Source organism: Trachypithecus francoisi, unplaced genomic scaffold, assembly GCF_009764315.1.
Source record: "Trachypithecus francoisi isolate TF-2019V2 unplaced genomic scaffold, Tfra_2.0 Lachesis_group17, whole genome shotgun sequence".
Taxonomy (NCBI): domain Eukaryota; kingdom Metazoa; phylum Chordata; class Mammalia; order Primates; family Cercopithecidae; genus Trachypithecus; species Trachypithecus francoisi.
Genome location: NW_022681462.1, coordinates 14,856,151 through 14,874,271, shown reverse-complemented (window position 1 = coordinate 14,874,271; position 18,121 = coordinate 14,856,151). Strand labels below are relative to the sequence as shown.

At 38.6% G+C, this 18,121-nt stretch overlaps 2 protein-coding genes across 4 annotated transcripts in view; one reads left to right on the top strand and one right to left on the bottom strand.

Annotated features, from left to right (window-relative positions):
- Positions 1 to 15,143, bottom strand: part of AFTPH (aftiphilin) — a 69,112-nt gene extending 53,969 nt beyond the window's left edge. For 2 of the 3 annotated variants that reach the window (XM_033239231.1, XM_033239232.1), the window contains exon 1: positions 14,862 to 15,044. The gene's annotated coding sequence lies outside the window, so the exon portion shown is untranslated. Of the gene's footprint in view, positions 1 to 14,861 lie in introns of all 3 variants that reach the window. The other variant, XR_004443981.1, reaches the window with a different exon arrangement.
- Positions 11,651 to 17,234, top strand: LOC117063073 (WAS/WASL-interacting protein family member 1-like). Its single transcript, XM_033176838.1, has 2 exons — positions 11,651 to 11,684; positions 14,322 to 17,234. The coding sequence occupies exons 1-2, from the start codon at positions 11,651 to 11,653 to the stop codon at positions 15,362 to 15,364; spliced, it is 1,077 nt and encodes a 358-aa protein (XP_033032729.1). The 3' UTR covers positions 15,365 to 17,234.
- The last annotated feature ends 887 nt before the right edge of the window (positions 17,235 to 18,121 follow it).

Below are 18,121 nucleotides of genomic sequence, written 5' to 3'. Positions count from 1 at the left end.
GTTCTTTGCTCCCCAGGACTTGCTTTAACACTACATGAAAAATTTCCCACAGAAGATTTTGCAATCAGCTGACATGAACAGCTGACATGCTTCAAAATAAGTTTCTTGCTGTAAAGTTTTAAATTAGCATTCTGGTCAAGACTAAGTTAAACCTCAAGTGACTAGTGTATTCTGAGAAAAAAATCCCCAGAAAAACAAAATAACAAACTACTGTGTGGACTTTCAAAATGAAAAAAATACCACTTTAGTCTGTAACCTAAAAATGTACGCTGTGGCAGCTGCCATTCCTCTGACAGTGCTGCTTTCTTTCTTTTTTTTTTTTTTGAGACAGAGTCTCCCTCTGTCACCCAGGCTGGAGTGCAGTGGTAAGATCTCGGCTCACTGCAAGCTCCACCTCCCAGGTTCATGCCATTCTTCTGCCTCAGCCTCCCAAGTAGCTGGGACTACAGGCGCCCATCACCATGCCTGGCTAATTTTTTGTATTTTTAGTAGAGACGGTGTTTCACCATGTTAGCCAGGATGGTCTCGATCTCCTGACCTCATGATCCGCCCGCCTTGGCCTCCCAAAGTGCTGGGATTACAGGCGTGAGCCACTGTGCCCGGCCAACAGTGCTGCTTTCTACATCACAAACACCCACCATGAAAGCAACTCACCTCTTAGAGAAAGCCGCATCTACTAAAGGTTATAAAACTTCAACCAAATGCAGTTAGAATTCAATTATCTGAGCCAATAAGAAAGTAAGCAACAATGTCTTACATAATCTACAACTCACAAATTTGGCCTTAAAATATGATCTACGTAACAGCAGATTTACCGCACAAATTAAGTCTCTGCCAGGTGCTATTAATTTTACTTTGTTTTCTTACCACCCATCAATTAAGAGAAAAAGATGACCTGGAGGCAATGAAGTGACCGAAGGAAACAAAACAATTAACCAAACTTAAAGAGTCATAAATGATTCACAGATAATAGCTCACATGATATTCTTCAGGGAATTATTATAAAACAAACTTCGTATACCTGAAAAATCAAATTCCAAAATAGTGCTCAAGAGTGTGTGCGTATGGAGTGTATACAGGTAATGCCACAAATGGGTGTGCCAATACTAGTAACCCCACAAAAACTATGGAAGGAATTCCATGGTGAACAAATTCCTAGCTGGTTGACCTTTTTTAATGGTGTTTTTACTTGGTTTAAAGTTTTACTTTTTCCTGAGAGGTAGAAAGGCTAAAGGATAAAAGAAAAATATATATAACATTTATTATTTGCAATGTATCAAATACATCTGGTTAGAAACAACTTGAGAATTGGCCTGTCATATAAAGCAGAATTTTTCACACATTTTTCCTCTGTGACTCACAGAAGAAATACATTTTACGTGATGACCCAACATACATTAAAAAAAAAAAAAAGTTTCACCAAACAGTATTTACCCTTACTCTCTATGTACTCTGATTTTTAGTTCTATTTCATTTTTTCTTAAAAGCTGGTCATGACCCTCTAAACTGATTTTACAAACCAGAAATAGGTTTTAATACAAAGTATAAAAAAGTATTCTTTCCTTTTGATCCAATTCCTCTAAATCTAATTATTACTTCCAGCATATGAGAGGAGGGAACAGGGCTTCTTTCAAAACAAAGAATTCCTCCCTGATTCTGGTGCTTACAAAAACAAAATGCATTCTTAAATTACATTATTTCAATGAACCAAGTATTTGATAAAATGAAAGTGTTCGTTTTCTCTTTACAGAATTTTACATAAAAGTAATAAATGAAAATTACTATTTTTCAAATTCATACGACCTTCAATCTAGGAAGCATGCTACTTTAAGGATAATATTTTAAAAAATAGAAACATAACATAAAACTTGAACACTTTGGCAAATTTTAACGATTTTCACTTTCAGAAAGCATTTAGCAATTGTTTAAGTTTGCAAACATTAACTTTTCTGGGGCAGCATCTACAATGTAAAAGTCCTCTAAAAGATACTATTGGTAGGAGTATATATTGGCTCACACACCCTATTGCAGTTTAGTAGCATATTAAACATTTTAATGAGTTCTTTTTTAAGTTTTTAATTTTTTAAACTTTTATTTTACGTTCAGGGGTACACGTGCAGGTTTGTTACACAGGTAAATTGTGTGTCATGGGGGTTTGGTGTACAAATTATTTCATCACCTAAGTAATAAGTATAGTACCTGACAGGTAGTTTTTCCATCCCCACCCTCTCCCTCCTTCCACCTTCAAGTAGGCTCTGGGGTCTGTTGTTTCCATTCTTTTGACTAAGCAATTTCATCTGCAAAGATGTATTCTACAGATGCACTCATGCAAATATACAAAGATATTTCCACAAAGTATTAATTCCAGTATTGTTTGTTCAAATTTTTAAAAAAGCAGCTGAAAACTTAATCTATTAATAAGGAAGTGGGTAAATAAAAAGTGCAGCCATTAAAAAAGAGAAAGCTATATTACTAATAGGCGAAAGTGTCTAAAATACATTTTTAAGTGAAAAAGCATTTCTGAAAAGCATTCTTCTTTTTTTTTTTTTGAGAGTCTCCTTCTTTTGCCCTGGCTGCAGTGCAGTGGTGCAATCATGGCTCACTGCAGCCTCTGCCTCCTGGGCTCAAGCAATCCTCCCACTTCAGCCACCCAAATAACTGGGACTATAGGTGTACACCACCACACCCAGCTAATTTTTAAATTTTTTGTAAAGACAGTGTCTTGCCATGTTGCCCAGGCTGGTCTCAACCTCCTGAGCTCAAGCAATCACTTACCTTGGACTCCCAAAGTGCTGGGATTACAGGTTTGAGCTACCACACCCTGCTGGCAATTCTCTTTTGATTCTCCTTTTATCCTATCCTTTCTCCGTCAATGAATCTGATTGCCGTGGCTTCTATGTTTTTTTTTTTTTTTTTAAGCTGTAGTCTTGTTCCGCTCTATCGCCCAGGCTGGAGTGCAGTGGCACAATCACTGCAACCTCCGCCTCCTGGGTTCAGGCGATTCTCCCACCTCAACCTCCCAAGCAGTAGCTGGGATTACAGGCGTGTGCTACCACTCCCATCTAATTTTTGTATTTTTAGTAGAGATGGGTTTTCACCATGTTGGCTGGGCTGGTCTCAAACTCCTTGACCTCAGGTGATCCGCCCACTTTGGCCTCCATAAGTGCTGGGATTACAGGCGTAAACCACCATGCCCAGCCGCTTCCCCATATCTTATCACTGAGAAATCTCATCCCCCTTTTGTTTTTATCTGTTCATAATGCTCAAACCTTATCTATATGTCTGACCTCCTGATCTACCTACCCAAATGCCTTTTTAAAATCTCTCTACCTGGATGTCTCAGCGACATCCCATATTCCCCAGTTCCAAGACTGAATTCAACTTCTACTCAAAAGGTAAACAGAAACCACTTGTTCCTACACTATATTCTGAATTCTAAGTCTAGAAATCTGAGTGTTATCCCTGATCGCTCCCCGTCTACCACAAATTAAATCAATCAAGTTTCCACCTCCTTAACATCTCTTACTGTATTTGTTTTAACATACCACAACCTACACCTTGTCAGGGCCTCATTATTTTGGGCCAGGATTACTGCAGTCTGCTTAAAACTCCGTATCTTAGCCAACGTGGCTAAGAGACTCCCTCTTTGTTCCAGCCAGACAAAATTACCTCTGGATCCTCCACTGGCACTGTTACCTCTAAGTTGTCACATGTCATTTCTTCTAATGTATTGTTCTTATATATCCAGAGAACCCACTGACTAAGCCTTCAAAATTCTATTCAGGCATGAAGTTTTCTATGAAGTCTGGAGAAGCGAGATCACCTATACTTACTAAGTTACTATGTGATAGGTACTGCGCAAGGTACTTATTTGTACACCAGTTTATTCATACATTCAGTTTAATCACAAAAACCCATTTTACAGAGGAAGAAACAAGTCACATAATCTGTTCACGGTCCCACAAAGAATAAGTAGGGAAAGTGGGACTCTAACATCAAAACCAGTGTTCTTTTCATTGTATCAGGTTTCCTGTCTGAATTAATCATCCTTTATATCTATTTCCTATTACATTTAACAAAGCAAATCACATTTGTTTCCAAGGTTTTTCCCCCAATAGGTTTTCAACCTTAGCTTTGTATTAACTTTTTTCTCGAATAGAATAGGTAGACCCAAACATCTATATATTTTTCAAAGTTTCAAAGATGATACTAAATGGGGTAGCTAAGGTTGAGAACCTTTGTGTTAAGTTCCCTGAGTATAGGAATGCCATTGGACTTTATACCTCCAGGGATGACCTAAATGTTTCTAAACTGAACTGCTAAACTCATTGATATAGGTAAATTACTGCAACAGTACTTTTTCCTACAAAAATGTTTTCTCTTATGATTTGGTTGTATAAATATTTTAAAGTTGTGTTGTACACATTTATCTGAGACTAGCACTAAGAAACTTAACATCTTTAAGATTTCAAAAACAAGGAGTTCACAATATTAAATCTTCAATACTCTTCTTAAAAATGAAACTTGAAAAATTTACTTAAAAGGATCAAAGTTTAAGCACTGTGACAATTTTTGAAACAATACGTAAGTATTTGAGACAGCTCTAGATATGGGAAATTCCACTTTGGAAATATTACTACTTTCTACTTAGCTAGAAAGCTTATGAAATCATTTGTGTATTCCTTTTTGAAGGTTCACTTATAATTAGTATATAATTTAAATGTTAAGGAATTCTCAGAAAAAAAAAACAAGTTTAAAGAATTAATCACAGTTTCACTTGCAGATGAACACAAAGAAATGCTTATGTGAACAGCAGCACCAACAAAAAACTTCCCTACTTCCAGAAACCAGGGTCACTGCTAATCTGATTAAAATCTGAACTTTTTATTTACGTGTAACACTTGCCCTGTGCTTTGTGTCAACTTATGAAACCTGATGAGACAGAAAACTACCATCTGCCGGCCCAGAATCTGAAATATGGAAAAGAAGAGGAAGTGGTAACTTAACCATAAGTAAGAAGTGATGAATACTCAAATATTCTGTTTGGGCTTTAGGTGAGAGAAAATACAAATTTTTGATACCTGAATTTCTTAGTAATTTTTTTTTAGGAATGAAGATATTATCAAAAATAGTAAAAAGTATAAAAAGCGTTCAGTATAAAAATAGTTAAATTATCTCTTAATAAGTTCATTGCTTTTTATAAATAGCCGCTAAAAACAAAAGCCTTAAGAAAATAAATCAATGCTTCAGATTTTGAGTGTCATTGTAGCAGAAGTATTTTAGCTGCAAATACTCCAGGTCAACATTTTTGCATCCACACAATAAACAAGATGAGAGATGAAAAACCACAGCAAAACTGAAAATACTACAAACCTTAAGCAATCACCAAGAAGAAAACACCAAAAAAAACTTACTTGGGAGGGTGGCTAAGGCAGAAACACTATTTATTTCGGCCATTTAAAAAACTGTGGCCTCACTAAAATGTATGCAAATATTATAAATCCTATTCCTAGGAGTTTTGCTTTGAAAAGTATCACATGTCACTTAAAATGATTTAAAGAATAACAAGTGGCAATTCATTCATCAGGAAGGATCACTTTTATTACCTAAATATAGAATTGTTCATTTTATATAACATAAAAATTGAATCTGTTAGCAATATAGAATTTTTACATTTATTAAGTTTATTGTTAGGTATTTTACCTTTTTCTGCTCATGTAAATAGTAGTCTTCACTTCCACCCTATCTAACTGGCAAGCATTATTTACATAAACAAAAGCTCTTGGTGTTTACACAGTATACTATCACATCACTAGCAAATTAGGGTAGACTGACTTTTCCTTTCCAAGTCTCATAACAATGGTGATAGGTAGGAATCTAATATTCACCCTTAATTAAGATATTGATTTCTGAGTTGAGGTGTATGTTTTTACTGTATTGTAGAATTATTCAGTAATTCTTATTTTAAGTTGCTTTGTTAAAAAATCACAGATGGATTTTTAAATGCCTTTTCTATATTTTTGAAGATAATTATATAAGTTTTCCTTAGATTTTTTTTTTTTTTTTTTTTTGAAACAGGATCTCACTCACTCTGTTGCCCAGGCTGGAGTGTAGTGGTGTGATCTCAGCTCATTGCAACCTCGACCTCCTGAGCTCAAGTGATCCTTTCATTTCAGATTCCCCAGTAGCTGGGACTACAGGTGCATGCCAACATATCCAGCTAATTTTTTAGATTTTTTGTAGAGATGTGGTTTGATCATGTTGCCAGGCTTAAACTCCGGATCTCAAGGAATCCACCCACCTTGGCCTCTCAAAGTGCTGGGATTACAGGCATGAGCCACCACACCTGGCCTAGATCTATTAATACAGCAAAAACAGCAATACCTATTAATAATTGTCTTCAGCTTGTTTGATAGTTAGGAAGCCCAGTTTATTTTCTGCTGCAGGAAAAAGGTAAATGTTTCCAAAGAATCAAATAAGCATTATGTAAGATTATCTACTTAATTACACATATGTCAAACAGTATGTATTTAAACTTATTTGATCTTACTCCTTGCTTTCATTTTTACACAAAATAGGCTGCAAAACAATCCAATTTTCCCATAGGTATTAAACACACTCAAATTAGTAATATGTTTATCTAGGTTTCATCCTTACTCAATTTTCCCAAAACAATTTCATCTACCTAAGGCTTTTATTAATAATTACCATATTCTTGGACTCGCAGATTCATCTTTACAGCCTAGCCAAGCCAGCTCTCTGCTTAGACCTCTCCACTTGATTCCACAAAGATCTCAAACTGAGCTTAACAAGAACAGAGCTCAAGCTTTTTCCTTAAAGCTGGTTATGTTCCAGGGCTCTCTAACCCAGTTACCATACCAGAAATTTAAGATCCCCTTTGACAAAGCTCCTTATCCTTTAATATCTCATTAAACGACTTCACCTCACAAATCCCTCAATTCTGGAATATCTACCTCTTTTCACCTCTGACTCCACTCTGGTGCAAAATGCCATTATCATCTAAACTAATCTCCCTAAGTAGTATTCGATCACGCCCAACCCAAGTAATCTTTTTGAAAGTCAAATCTGATCATGCCAATCCTCTTCTTGTGATAAAGATAAAAAAAAAAGTTAACAAACACTTTAAACCATTCCTATCTCTCCAGCCTTACTCCTCCTTTCCCCATTTTCAATGCTCTAGGCTAGGCCTTCTTCCAGTTTTTGAAAGGTAGATAATTAACATTCCCTTGTGCCACAGGGTCTTTGCACTTAACAGTCCCAGTGCCTAAGACATTCCCACACATCCTTCAATATTTAGGTGAGAGATCAATTCCTCAGGTAAGTTTCCTAACACCCTCCCTCAAGTCCTCCCACACATATTTCTTTCAGAGCATAAGAACCATAAAAAGTTACAGTTTGTGATCAAACACTTGTAACTTGAAAAATTACTGTGCAACCCATGTATACTATGGAAAATATATTGAGAGGTTTAAATGTAATATGTAATTTTAAAAAATCTATGTATTCCTTTCTATAAGAGTGAAGTTAATCTTATATTTCTTCTCTAAATAAAAAGTGTCATTTCTAGAGCAGCGTGGCCAACTGACAACAATAAAGCCATATATGCAATTAAAAATCTTCTAGTAGCCACATTTAAAAAGAAACAGATGAAATTTTATTTAACCCAAAGTATCTACAATATTATTATTTTAACGTGAGCAATGTAAACGAGTACTGATATATTTCACATTAGTTTTTAAAATCTGCTATTTTACACTGAAATCACATCTTAATTTGGACTAGTTTCACTTCAAGTGACACATTTGGCTTGTGGCTACTGTATTAGACAAGACAGTTCTAGAAGACTGTACTGTATTTTTTTATACTGAAATCACTTGCTAACAGAATAGGTTACCTTAAAAAGAGCATGGCATTAAGCAAGATTAACCTTATATTAAATAAAGGCATATCTCAGGTTTAAATCATTCAAAAAATTTAAATTAGGCAAACATTCCGCACTGCTGAAAAGTTTAAATTCAAAATAAAAATTCCTGTAATTTAAAAACTGCATATTACAGATCATCTGAGGAAATGAGAGGGAGATGGGGACTCAACCACTGCTGGTAGGAGTGATTTTATTATAACCTCTTAAACAGCAACAGGCTCTCCCTCTGACTTAAAAACTCTACTTCTAAGACTTGATCCTATGGAAATAATCAACAATAAGGTCAAAGATTTATGTACAAACCTTTTCACCAAGATGCTCTTCTATGATGGTAAAATCTGGAAAAGCCACATTAGCGGGAAACAGCAGAGATAACTTGAAAACAGCATTCTACACAGTCATTAAAAAGCACGGTCTTCTCATTTTTTGTGTTTTCTGTTTTGTTTCGTTTTGAGACAAAGTCTCGCTCTGCCACCCAGACTGGAGTGCAGTGGTATGATCTAGGCTTACTGCAATCTTTACCTCCCGGGTTCAAGCAATTCTCCTGCCTCAACCTCTCGAGTAGCTGGGAAGACAGGTGTCTGCCACCATGCCCGGCTAATTTTTGTATTTTTAGTAGAGACAGGGTTTCACCATGTAGGCCAGGCTGGTCTCAAACTCCTGACCTCAGGTGATCCTCCCACCTCGGCCTCCCAAAGTGCTGGGATTACAGGCGTGAGCCACCGTGCCCAGCCAAAAAGCATGTTTTAAGGAAAATTTAGTAACAAGCAGAAATGCTCACAATTTAATAAGTAAAAGATCGATGTAATATGATTCATATGCATGTGTATGACACACTCACATATCCACGGTAAAAATAAAACAGGAAGAAAACCAAAATATTAACAGTTTTCTTTTTGTAGCCTGATGACCAATGATATTTTTCTTCTATTATCCCTCTTAACATGTATTTATTGAGTGTTACTTTGTGCCAGGCATTAAAACAGATGGGTTCCTGCCATCATGGACACACCCATTTTCTTTCTACTTTTTTCCGACATTTTCCCAAATTTTCTATAATAAGCACATTATTTTTTCATAATTTTAGTAACTGGAAAAACATAATATGAAGTAGATAAAGATCTGGGTAAATCAGTTGCAAGGGGACTTTTTTGGGTGAACTGGGGAATAATCTGAATATGGCCTTGACTATTAGTTTAGATGACTAAACCAACTGACTTAAAACAAAAAAGTCTACAAAACACTGTGTACAACAAGTCTGCAGTTTGGTAAAAAGTACACATATATAAATATATTAAAATGTGTAGGAAACTATGCATTATTATATACACTGCAACAGTGAGGGATTTTTGTTTTTGTTTTTGTTTGTTTTGAGACGGAGTCTCACTCTGTTGCCCAGGCTGGGGTCCAATGGCATGATCTTGGCTCACTGCAACATCCACCTCTCAGGTTCAAGTGATTCTCCTGTCTCAGCCTCCTGAGTAGCTGGGATTACAGGTGCCCGCCACCATGCCCAGCTAATTTTTCTCTATTTTTAGTAGAGACTGGGTTTCACCATGTTGGCCAGGATGGTCTCCAACTCCAAACCTCAAGTGTATGTCCACCTTGGCCTCCCAACGTGCTGGGATTACAGGCGTGAGCCACCGCACGTGGTTGAGGGATTTTTTTAAAAGTATCTTTTTCCAGTCTGGGCAACATAGCAAGGCCCTGTCTCTACAAAAAATAAAAACGATTAGCCAGGCATGGTGGTGTGTGCACATGGTCCCAGCTACTTAGGAGGCTAAGGCAGGAGGACTGCCTGAGCCCAGGAAGTCTGGTCTGCAGTGAGCCATGATCACTTCACTGTACTTCAGCCTGGGTGACACAGTGAGACTCTGTCTCAAAAAAAAAAAAAAAAGTGATTTGTTTTTTTGCTTGTCTATTTTCTATGATGCTCCTGTATGCTTCTGCAATAAGACTATTTAAAAAAAATTTAAATATGTATATGCCCACTATTTACTGAGCATCTATTACATATAAAACGGTGGTAGAACTGAGTAAAAGGAGTCTCAACCTTAAAGAAACTTACAACTAATTAAGGAGAATAACACAAGAGAACAGCAAAAATAATGCATATGTTTTTTGCAGAATATAAACATCACTGCAGCAAAATGTGGCTACCGAGATTCTAAGAAAAATATCACACTTGATTGGGAAGAGAAGGAATGGTAAAACAAACAAACAAACAAACAACAAAAAAAAAACAACTTCATAAGGAGAAAATTTGAAATAGGAAGGATTTAATTGACAGAGGAAATGGTAGTCACTAAAGATAAAGCATAGGGCCCCTGTCAAGGAACAGTAAGACACATAATAAAATATGGTTAGAACACAGGATCTATGAAAGGCACAGGGAGTAAGCTAGAAACATAGGTGGCGAGGGCCTTGAACTTTCAGAAGGGAGTGCCTCTGTAAGCTGAGTTTAAAAATGAGGGAATTATTGCAGGTTCCAATTCAAGAAACTGTCCTACCACTTCCCATCTCTACTGCTACCATCTTGGTTCATGCCACTACCATCTCTTCTTAACTATATCAACACAATTATCTCCTGACTCTGCTTCTATTCTTACATTCCACTCCTATAGTCTATTTTCTATATAGCAGCTAGACAGATCCTTTTACAACATAAATTATCTTACACTTTTACTCAAAAATCCTGCAATGACTTACCATCCCCCATAGTAAAAAGCCAAAGTCATTAGAATTTCTGTAGGGACCCTAAAACACTGCCCCTCTCACCCTCTAACTCTGATCATAATTCGTACTACTATTCTACTTGTTCACCCTATTCTATTCACCCTGGACTCCTCTGCCACAATTCCTTGACTATTCCAGGCATACTTCCGTCTCTACCACTCTTCTTATTTGCTCCCCCTTCTTCGGGTTTAAGCCTTCTCTGACTCCACCTTATATAAAACAGCAAGCCCCACCAACCTCCCTTACTACTGGCTCAAAGCAAAAAACTCACCACTCCCTATCCCCCAAAACTGATTCTATTTTTCTGATGATACTTAACATCATCTGCCATTTTATTGCTATTTGCTTATTTGTCCCAAATACGTACACAAACATGTGAGTACATACATATATACACAAAGAAACTGAAGCTGTAGGTGGGTAGATTTTTTTCTTGTTTGTTCATTTCAGTATTCCCAGCAGCTACAACAGGGCCTGACAAATAGCAGGTGCTCAATAGATACTTGTTTTATGAATGAAAGGAAGAAGATAACATGCATGGTGTCAGCAGATATTTAACTGAAATGGTTTATGGCATACTGTAAATATTTACATAAAGAGAACCTACAGTAAATTATCATTTACTGTGTAATTTTCCTACAGGAATTATTCACTAATACAGTGCCTGTAAATTAACCTTTAATTAATTAGCTATCTATCTTTGCAAGGCTTATCTTGAAGTTAGCTATTTGGAACAAGGGTGACAGTAACTGACAACCATAGGATGGAGTCTTAAATCATTATTTCCCTCCTCTTTTCAATTCTCCCAAATCAATAAGCAGTGATTTCTCCACCTTCTTTCTTCCTCCTCACTTAGTTCTGACCTTTTTCTTTTTCTTGGGAATAGGTCTAATCCACAGACCTATGAGCCTCTATGCTAGGAGGGTAAGGCCAGAAATAGAAACTAGGAGTGTGATAAAGGACTGTTAAATGGTTGCCAGCAATAGAGAAGAGCCCAGGCAAGGTAAGTTAACACAGAGGAATCTGGAGAGGCCAACAATCCTTAATTAATTTTTTTTTTTTTTTTAAACTTAGAAGCTCCTTGTATTTTAAAAGAAAGTCAACATAAAATAATACTAACTCCTTCCAGGTCCTCTTTCAGCATATACAATGGAGAAAGAAGAGTGATACTTGATACATGTTTTAAAGTTAAATACCTAAACTTTTAATTTCTTTCTTTTTTTTTTTTTTTTTGAGATGGTGTTTTGGTCTTGTTGTTGCCCAGGCTGGAGTGCACTGGTGTGATCTCAACTCACTGCAACCTCTGCCTCCCGGGTTCAAGCGTTTCTCCTGCCTCGGTCTCCCGAATAGTTGGGATTACAGGCATGTGCCACCACACCCGACTAATTTTGTATTTTTAGTAGAGAAGGGGTTTCTCCATGCTGGTCAGGCTGGTCTTGAACTCCCGACCTCAGGTGATCTGTCCACCTCAGCCTCCCAAAGTGCTGGGATTACAGGTGTGAGCCACTGCGCCCGGCCTTTAAACTTTTAATTTCATTGTGAAGAATTTCATGCATATACAAACCTTAGGGGGAAAAAGCTGTAAGGAATGATCAAGTAACCATCACTCAGGTGTGTTAAATCTTAATATCTTACGAAGCACTTCAGATTTTTTTAAGGATGTAAAGATATGTTTGTAAACCCACGGGCCCCTCCTAGATCCTTCATCCCTCTCAAGTTCTCCAGAGGTCACCTTTATTCTGCTTGGTGTTTATCATTCCCATGCACGTTGTTATACTTTTGCTACACACTGCACAAAGCACAGACAATATATAGTTTTGCTTGAGACTATATAAATGGTCTGTCAAATGGCTGTCACTTACCAGCTGTTTGATCTAAGGCACGTTACTTAATATCTCTGTGCCTCAGTTTCCTTTCTGAAAAATGAGAGATAATACCGTTTACTACCTTACAGGTTGTGTGGATTGAGTTAGTACACTGTATAGAAAGCATTTAGAAAAGTATCTTGCTCACAGGAAGCAATATGTATGAGCAACATATATATTGCTCATATGTTAGCAATTATCATATAAAGCTGCAAAAGGACTTGACTATATCTGATATATACACAAACTGATAGAGCAAAAGATTACCAAAATGAGATACGTAAAATCCATATAATGCCAGATTTTCAAAATAGTGTAAAAACTAAAAATACTTATAAAGTTCCGGCTAGAAAGATTCACTATTCTAAAGAGGAATTGAAAGTGCTAAGAATAGAGGGAAAAACCTTTATTTTTTTAATCTACAAAGTGTAGGTAACATTAAATTAGAATATAAACACTTTATTTAAATAATTTATGATGATTTAAAAATACCTAAATACTTAGCGGCCTCCTTTTATGAGATTTGGGGGAAGGGATGGGAGAGAAGGGGCAATCCCTTAATGAGATGCTATTCAAAGACTGCCTGCTAAGGAAAGCACTTTAGATTTCACACAAAATAAAACATTATTTGGTACTCAAATTTCATCACATTTCTGAATTAGTTTTTCAAAAACTGTAAGCAGAACAAATGAAAATGTAAAATGATGTTTTATAATGGGATTCACCCAGATTATACAATTTTCATAAAGAAAACTGGATTCTGCAAGACGTATCAATGCTATTATCCTCGTTGTGATATAGGATTATTTTTTAATAGTCTCTAGGTCAAAAGATCAGCAAACATTAAAACTTCAGTGCCCTACATATTATGTGAATTGTAGTGGTTTCTTTCCAGAGGTTTTTGAAGATTTAGAAATAAGTATGTACTTTGAAGATCAACTGATATATCTAATTTGATATACGGAGGAACAACTAGATCTAATGAATACCTGCTAGGTACCATTTGCTGGGCTACATGTTTTACACAAGATCTGTCTTTTAATCCATGTGAAATATCTTTATGAACAAAATTTAGGAGACTACTACAGATACTTTGTTTAAACAAATACACCTCTGCAAAGTGTTAAAAATGACTACTAAAAAAGCCAACATTTAAATATGGCAAAGCATATAAAATGTACGTGACTATGCTAATTATATTAACATAATAATGTTGAAACATTTATTGTCCCTAGAGTTTAGCATACATTTTAACGTCTAAGAGGTTAACTGAAAGCAACAATTAAGTGTAACATCAAAGATAAACTCTCCCCTCCACCGAATAAAATCCTCGGAATACGAGGTGGAAGGAAGACTTATACCGTAGGAAAAGTTGAAAACCAAAGTTCTACTTTACTTCTCCTAAAGTGAGAACTTTGAAACCGAACCATTACTTTTGTTTCATCCCCCCGCCCAATAAAAAATTTACATGTATGAGTCAGTTCTTCCCTCGGCCCCAACAGAAAAGACTCGGTATAACCAAGCTATAACTTGCACAAAGCAACAAGGAAAAAAAACCTTGCTATCCCCACTACTTTCCTAATAGAGCAAGGACCCTACCACCGCTCACCCCATACTCTGCCTCTGCCCCAAGCAAGACGCAGCACCTGCCAAACCAGGCGCTTAAAGAATAATGGCTCAACTTTTCAAACGCAATCTGGGGAGGAGACGCAGATAATTTCTTGAAGAGTGCAAGAAGACAGCAGAAAAGGTACTCTCAGGAAGGGATGAGTGAGCTTTGGGGTTGTGCCCTCTGCCTGTTGGAGAATTCCAAATTCGCTTGCTTCAGAGACCCTTGGAAGCAGCACTCAGGTCGCGGCCAGCCTCGGGCCTCGGTGAAGGAGGCAGTGTTTACACCTGTCACGAGGGAGGGGGAGGGAGAGCGAGGAAGCCCGAGCAAAGCTCCAAACTTCTGAACAGCTCCCAGGAGAACGCAGCCGGAGCGGAGCTTTGGGCAGGTGGAAGCAAAGGGGCAGGGAGAGCCGGCGGTGGCCGGGGAGGGAAGGACTCCCACTTCCCCGGTGGGTGCTCGGGATGGCGAGGAGGGGGCCGTGCGCTTCGGGCGCCACCAGCGGCGTTCCCGCACTCGCCGCAGAAGAGAGCAGAGCCCAAGCCGGGAGCCCGCAGGCCCGCAGAGCCGGCTCCGTCCTCGCAGCCCCCGGTTCCGCGGCGGGCAGATGCTCCCGGCTCGGGTGAGGGTCCGGCTGCTGGGCCGGGCCCGGTCCCCACACCCTCTTTCGCCGGCGCAGCTAGGGCAGCGGAGCGGCGGCGCTTACCTGGTTCCTTCGGGGCGGCCGCGATGGGCATGGCTCAGGGGCCCGGGGAGGAACTGGCTCCCCGGGGAAGGACCGTCTATTCCGACGCGGAACTGGTGAAAGCGGAAGGCCGGCTGCTCACAGCCCTGTCAGCGCAGCAGCCCCATGGACACCCACCCGGAGTTTCACCGCTGCCGCGGGACCCCCATCCCACTACCCTCCGCCCTCTTCCGCCGCCGCCGCCGCCTCCACCTCCTCCGCGGAGACCCCCCGCCCACTCCACACACTCTCCCATCATGCAGCGGGGGAACCGCTGCCGCCGACACGTCACTTCCGGGCGCAGGTGGCTAGGTCGGGACCGGGCGCTGGTGGGTGCTGTGGGGTGGGGGAGGACACTCCAGGGGAATTGGTGTCACAGAACGCTTACCCCTGCGCAGGCGCTGTGGTGCAGAACGCCGGCCGCCATTTTGGGTGCGGGCAAGCTGCCCTTTCCTTTTACTTCTTTGCGAGTCATAGAGCTGTAGGGGAATAGACGTCTTCCCGCACTCAGGCGCTCGCTGAGGCTGCGCTCCCGGAAAGGGACAGGTGCTCCTCTCAGCTGGTTAACGTTCAGCTCAGGACCGGGTTAAGTCTTGCTCTCCAAATAAAATTGTAAAGGTTTGGAAATATAGAACCCGTTTTACGAAAAACCTGCTAGAGAGCATTCGTCAGCTTGCCCTTTTCGCCCCGAAAAACGACTTTTTCACTCACAGCCTGTCTCTTCCTCTTTTTAAGTTTATGCCCACAAAGGAAGAAGCTGGGTATTTAACAAATAACAAGAGATTGCGATAAATAGAATTTAAGGTGGGAAAGCAGCCGCCAAACTGACAAATCGTCTTCGAGACCAACAAAAAATTAGTAGTCCGGAATTTGGCTAACGGATGGAGAAGGTGGTCGTTTTTCATAGATCCTTCCGGGGAATATCCAGTGAAGCTAAAGAGATCACCATAAACTTCTGCATTCAAACGCATTTCTGGAACAGAGGTCGTAACAGATTTTGTTTCCATCATCAGTCCTGAGCAGTTGATTATTTGCGTTTTTGTTACCTTTCCTCCTCCTTTACCATGAATATCCGTTGGAACACCGGCCAGTGTAACCATCAGACTACAGGCTATAGTATTATTATTACTGTCTCGGATGATGAGCCCGGGGTCCTACAAATCATGAGCCCCGCCGGCTCCTCATTCTGCCCATATTTGCCAAACGTCTGCATCGTAATTTGAATAATTTAAAATAGTTCCGAAACATCAAAGCTCAGCAGTTACGCAAAGAAACAAGAATGGAAAACTCCCCCTCAGGCACAGAGAAGTGTCCACCCCGAGGAATTATACAAATCAGGAGAAAGATAAGGACAATAGCAGTTCATCACGATTTATCGCGCCTCTGCAACCTTCTAGACAAATTAACTCGGAGCGCTCCAATAGACCCGCATTTGTCTTTTTACTACTCAATCACTGTAAGATGTACGGAGACTGCATCCCTTTAAATGGGAGTATCAATTGCTTTGTGGTGATGCTGGATTTTGTGTTATTGCTCAGTCACTAAAGTAAGAAAAATCTATATGGCTTGTCAAATTTATGCCTATTGTATTTCGCCCCCTGCTGGTTTAGCTCGTGTGCAAGCTTGAATTTGTGTGTAGAAACTAGAAACTGATTTTAAACGAACACATGCTTTTCATTTTATAGCTCTACTAAACAGAAATATCAAAATAAGAACATATGACTAGACCTTAAAGCAGACCCTACACTAAGAACATGTTTAAATGAATTTAAACTGCACTCCAGCCTGGGCTACAGAGTGAAACCCTGTCTCAAAAAATTAATTAAATTGCACACCCCCCATCAGCTTACAATTTTGTAATAGGGAAACTGAGTACCTATTTGGCCAACTAACTTGTAATTGGTAATCTTACATACAATTCTGAAGACAGTGCTCTAATACTTATGAAATTTTATTACAAAAGGAAAGTATTTGAGTGTTTTTAAGATGATAAATCTGGGAAATATAAAGTCCATTTCATTTGGAGTCAATGATAGTATTGTTTTTACTTACCTTTTAAAAATTATGGCCATAACTGCGTTATCTAAGATTTGGCATCAAGAAAAGAAGAAGAAGAAAAAATTACCAGTTAACATTTGTTGTATTTACTTCTAGTTTTTTTCCTGTGCGTACTTTTTACAAACTTGTAATCATAATTTAAGTAGATTTTGTGTCCCCTTTTTCACCTAATGCTGTGTTGTAGCATTTCCTCCCATTGTTTAATATAAAATCTTAATTTTAATTGGCTGCTTAGTAGTCAATGGAATGGCCACTATATGGATATTTTTCACTATTATAAAATAATACTTAGATGAACATTTTGTGTGTGTGGCTTTGTTCAATTTTAGGATATTTTTTTCTCAGTATAAAAGTTAATAAGCCAAAAGGCTATGAATGTTTTGTTGGTAATTTATCATCTCATATTATTTTCCAAGAGACTGCTAATTTAGAATGCCACCAGCAATATAGGAGTGTACTAATTTTACCACCTCCTTACCAACCAACAGTGAATAATAATTAAGAGGGTAAAAAAGATTGACTAGACTAAGAAGTGAAAACAATTTAATTCATTTTATATTGTATAAGAAATTAACAGACAAGAACAAAACCTCAGCAATGTGGTGGTGTTCTGGAAAGGCAATATGTGTGGAACCTGGGTCTATGACCAGGTTCTGTTGTCACTGTGATTTTGTATAAGTTATGTAACCTCTCTTGAGCTCAGTCTCCTTATATAACAAATGAGAGAATACAGTCAGATCACAGGTTCTCAACCCTTCTAGGACAAATAATGTTTTGGCACATGTATCTCTTTAAGAATATGGTAAAATCTTTGGCTCTTTCTGTAGAAAAACGCTTATATCCATGGACACTCAAATTTCTCATCCTAAAGCTCATTCACGGAAGAGGGTCTTTGAACCACAGCTTAAGAAATATGCACCAGATAATCCCCAAGGTCCTTTCTGTATCTAAACATTTACCTAAGATTTTATTTATTTATTTATTTATTTATTTATTTTTATTTTTATTTTTTTGAGACAGGTTCTCCTTTCATTGCGCAGGCTGGAGTGCAGTGGTGCCATCACAGCTCACTGAAGACTCAACCTCCTGGGCTCAAGGGATCCTCCTACCTCAGCCTCCCAAGTAGCTGGGTCTATAGGTGCATGTCATCATGCTCAGCTAATTTTTTTAGTTTTTGTAGAGAT